Source organism: Penaeus monodon, chromosome 3, assembly GCF_015228065.2.
Source record: "Penaeus monodon isolate SGIC_2016 chromosome 3, NSTDA_Pmon_1, whole genome shotgun sequence".
In the NCBI taxonomy this organism is placed as follows: Eukaryota; Metazoa; Arthropoda; class Malacostraca; order Decapoda; family Penaeidae; genus Penaeus; species Penaeus monodon.
This window is the reverse complement of record NC_051388.1, coordinates 19239786-19243922: the sequence shown is the minus strand read 5'-3', so window position 1 is coordinate 19243922 and position 4137 is coordinate 19239786. Positions and strand designations below refer to the sequence as shown.

The 4137-nt window shown below is 39.4% G+C and overlaps 1 protein-coding gene and 1 pseudogene across 1 annotated transcript in view; both read right to left on the bottom strand.

Moving 5' to 3' along the window:
• LOC119593261 overlaps positions 1-660 on the bottom strand; it is an 11255-nt gene extending 10595 nt beyond the window's left edge. The window contains exons 1-2 of the mRNA XM_037942196.1: positions 642-660; positions 159-409 (exon numbers count right to left, since the gene is read on the bottom strand). Of these exons, the coding sequence (XP_037798124.1) occupies positions 159-401 (243 nt within the window). The 5' untranslated portion in view covers positions 402-409; positions 642-660. The remainder of the gene's footprint in view (positions 1-158; positions 410-641) is intronic.
• A 2061-nt stretch (positions 661-2721) lies between these two features.
• Positions 2722-3681, bottom strand: LOC119593201 (annotated as a pseudogene).
• Positions 3682-4137: the final 456 nt, after the last annotated feature.

Sequence of the window (4137 nt, the reverse complement as noted above, 5' to 3'; positions counted from 1 at the left end):
TGGGCGACGCCACCTTTGGAGGATAAGTATGTGGATTAGAACCTCCGTGCAGTGCGTATATATGTGCGTTTGTGTTCGTGAGAAGCACGATTTAAAATAATATATCTATCTAATGTTAAAGACTTACAGTATGAACCTTCCTCTTCGTCAGTACAAACCTCGGCTTCTTCCTCGATCTCCATGGAATCGACGTCCCTCCTGTAACGGCGCTTCAGATGCTTCCCGATAAGAACTCCCTTGAGCACCGCAAGGGCGCCCACGCCCAAAGCTGCCGCTGCAGAAGCGGTGACAGTGGTAGCGGCGATGGTCCCGGCTGCGGCGGTGGTTCCCAAGAGGAGGAGAGACTCGGAGGAGGCCCAGAGGCCGCACAGGAGGAGAGCGACGAACACGCGAGAATTCATGGTGCAAGCTAAAGGGAGAAATTGGTATTTCAAAGAAAAATGTAGAATGCAGTACATTTTTGTCTTGACATCATTCTCATGATTATCATTATTATTATTATATTCTCATGTCTATCATTGTATGCTCTATTAGTCTAATTGTTATCAACATTTATGTACTTTTAAGGCTAGCACTACCAATAAATAAACACTGACAGTCGAAAAAAAATCAAGTCAAATTTCAGAGTCTCTGTCCTGTACCTGTGTTACTGGCGAGGGCGTACAGGATTCTGGTACCGACCCGAGGGCTTCAGCGCGTATTTATAGCGGCCGGAAGGACATGCAGGAGGTGAAGAACCTTTCTGCTATCTGGCTGAAGCATCGCGCAAGGTTTACCCTAGCGTGTTGGCTGACCACATAGCTATGCGTTTCAACTGTGTGCATAGGCGGAAGTTTACACACACACATATATTAATGTATCTACATGTGCATATATATATATATATATATATATATATATATATATATATATATATACACACACACACACACACACATATATATATATATTATATAATATATATATATATATATATATGTATATGTATATATATACATATATATATATATATATATATATATATATATATATATACATATATATAAACTTTTTCATTTAGTTTTTTTCATTTAGGACAGTTAGGTCGAATGTGCCTTGTTGCTCTGCAGTTGCGACACACCGCTTCGGACTTGGCGTCGTGCCTTTCACTCGTTTCCTCTCTCGTGGGGAATGTCTTCCGCGATTAGATTCTCCGATGCGAGGCTCGGAATATGTCGGCAGCTTGAGCCATATAAAGAGAGCTGTCAAATAATCGCTCTTTTAAAAATATCCTCATATCTGAAGACCAGTGGCTTAGTAATTCGTCTCTAACAAGGAAGTCACAAAGGTCATTGAAATCCTCCCTCACCTCACTATGATGTATCTAACTTCTTAGATATTGTTCCATTCTAGTAACTAATTCAACTTACGACTTGGTGTCGTTCACTTTGCTTTCCCTGGATTTGTTACGATAAGACTCTGCATCTAAGGAATTAAGTTTTAAGCAAAGACATCCTTAAGAAATTTGTAATTTGAGAAAACATTATTGGGTGAACTCGTATAAGTTTTCAAGGCTTTACCTTAACCTTTTATGATAACGCTCTGCCTCACAATTCTGCAGACCAGCAATCTCCTCAAAATGTACAAGATAATTATGAATATTATCTCTGCCCTCACAGAAATTTGACATTTGAAATCGGGAAAAGCAGACTGACCCGCGTTAACTACAGAGCCTTGGTTTCCTAAACCCAGTTTAGATAATTCCAACTTATGCTGGCGTCTTTTCCTCGCTTCCGCCTCAATTTCTAATTTCTTAAATTTGCATTCTCTCTCCCATTCCTCTCTTTCTCTTTGCTCCTCTTCTCTCTATTTCTTTATATCTCTCCTCCTCGTAAGCATCTAAAGTATTGATATCTTCTAGAGAAAGTCCCGCATCTTGACTGGTCTTTACAGTCTACGATATTTAAATATGACATCGTTTATTTTAATTTTAAGCAAAATATTTTTTTTTCTTGACACTTAGAAAAACGTACGTCATTAAAACACTAATAAACGATAATGTTTAATATTGATTAATTATTAAAGTAAAATACGTTAGTATTCAGCTACTTACTGGTTGCACCAAGTTAATCAAGTCGTAAATAATAATGACAAAAACACAACGCTTTATAATTAAGACAACGTGACCATAACGAACGAGCTACGACCACCGGGCACACCAGTCATGACTATAAGCGAATTCAGTGAATGGACCGAACATGGCACGAGTGTGGATGGCAAGTGTGTGTGTGTGTGTGTATATGTATACATGCATATATATCATGTATTTTGTATGCCTATACCAAAACGCGTTCGTACATGTGTAAGCGTAGGAAAGGCCTCATTTAAAGATATATGATTTATTTAATTTCATGCATATGAAAATTGTTTTTTTTTACAGAAACTAAAACTGTTATCATCGTAAATATACACTAACATGCTAACATGACTGTATTTTTGTATTCATTTGTATTTTAATGTAAACATATATATATCTATATATGTATGTGTGTATGTATGTATGTATGTGTATGTGTGTGTATATATATGCACACACACACACACATATATGTGTGTGTGTTTGTGTATGTATATATGTGTGTACATAATATATAAAAGGTATATCTATTACATATCTTCGTACTGTTAAACTTATACACATTTAGTTTGCAGTAGAAAAGGAAAGGCATATAATCTCTTTAAGTATGGTTTATTTAAATTTATGATAGGCAAAAGATGAGTAATAAAGTGAACACTGTAACTCTCAGGTCCAGTCAATGAGGGACTGAAAGCTATCTCTGGTCATGCTGAAGACTCCGATCCACTCAGTCTGCCTGCGTGTGCGCATGATGGTGTGATTATGAGGTTCTTAGTCTAAGGTGGTGCTCATGACTAGCATGAAAAGGTAGAATCCAACATGAAGGAGAGATCCTCTCTGGAGAGGACGCACTTGTCGAAGAGGACGCTGCAGGCCTTGGCGTCTTTCGTGGCGAACTTGGAGCCAAGGTGATGCCAGATCGTAGACGCCTCGAGAGCCCTCGAGGTTGTGGTTATTCTCGAAGGCGGACTTGAAGGTGGACATGGCTGGCGTGAGCTGTTCATCAGACATGGACTCGATTTCGCACAAAAGCTTGGCCACGCAACCAGCTGAGTCCATCTTCTGTGCCACAGCAATCTGTTGCAGCGAAAAGAATAACATTAATAAAAACCAGAATTCCTTTATATTTTTCCAGTTCACATATACCTAGGTGCACAAGTAAATTTTGTGAATAGTTTATATAAGCGTGAACTTACTTCTGTTGCAACGTCCTCTTCAGTGGAATCGACGTCCCTCCTGTAACGGCGCTTCAGATGCTTCCCGATAAGAACTCCTTTGAGCACCGCAAGGGCGCCCACGCCCAAAGCTGCCGCTGCAGAAGCGGTGACAGTGGTCGCGGCGATGGTCCCGGCTGCAGCGGTGGTTCCCAGAAGGAGCAGAGACTTGGAGGAGGCCCAGAGGCCGCACAGGAGGAGGGCGACAAACATGCGAGAATTCATGATGATGGTGAGTCTGTGAAAAAAGTCGACAATGAGGCTACGTAAAAAAAAAAAATCGGAAGTACCAGAAAAAAGGACACGTTTGTCCCTTACCTGCTTGTGTTCCGGAGCAGGAAGAGGGCGAGTGTGAAGGCGGTTCCTGGAGGAACACGATATTTATACCGAGTAGAAGAAGGCAGGGCAGGTAAAGGACCAATCCTGACTGAAACGGAAATCGAACATATCCTAGGATGTAGTTAAAGCCTATTGGCGTTAAATTAGTATACTATTTCAGTCCTTATGTTCCGGCTTCCTGAACGCACAAATGTGCCTGTGTTTCCTTCTGTGACTGTTCGTTACAGGAAATTGCTTTACATGTATTTGTTTGGGTATATATCCTATATATATTTTTGTGTATATATATATATATATATATATATATATATATATATATATATATATATATATATATATAGCTGATAGATGGATTTATGTACAAACACACACACACATATGTGTGTGTGTGTGTGTGTGCGTGCATATGTATTATAAACATATGTGCATGTATGTATATATAGGCATTATACACATCTATATCTATTT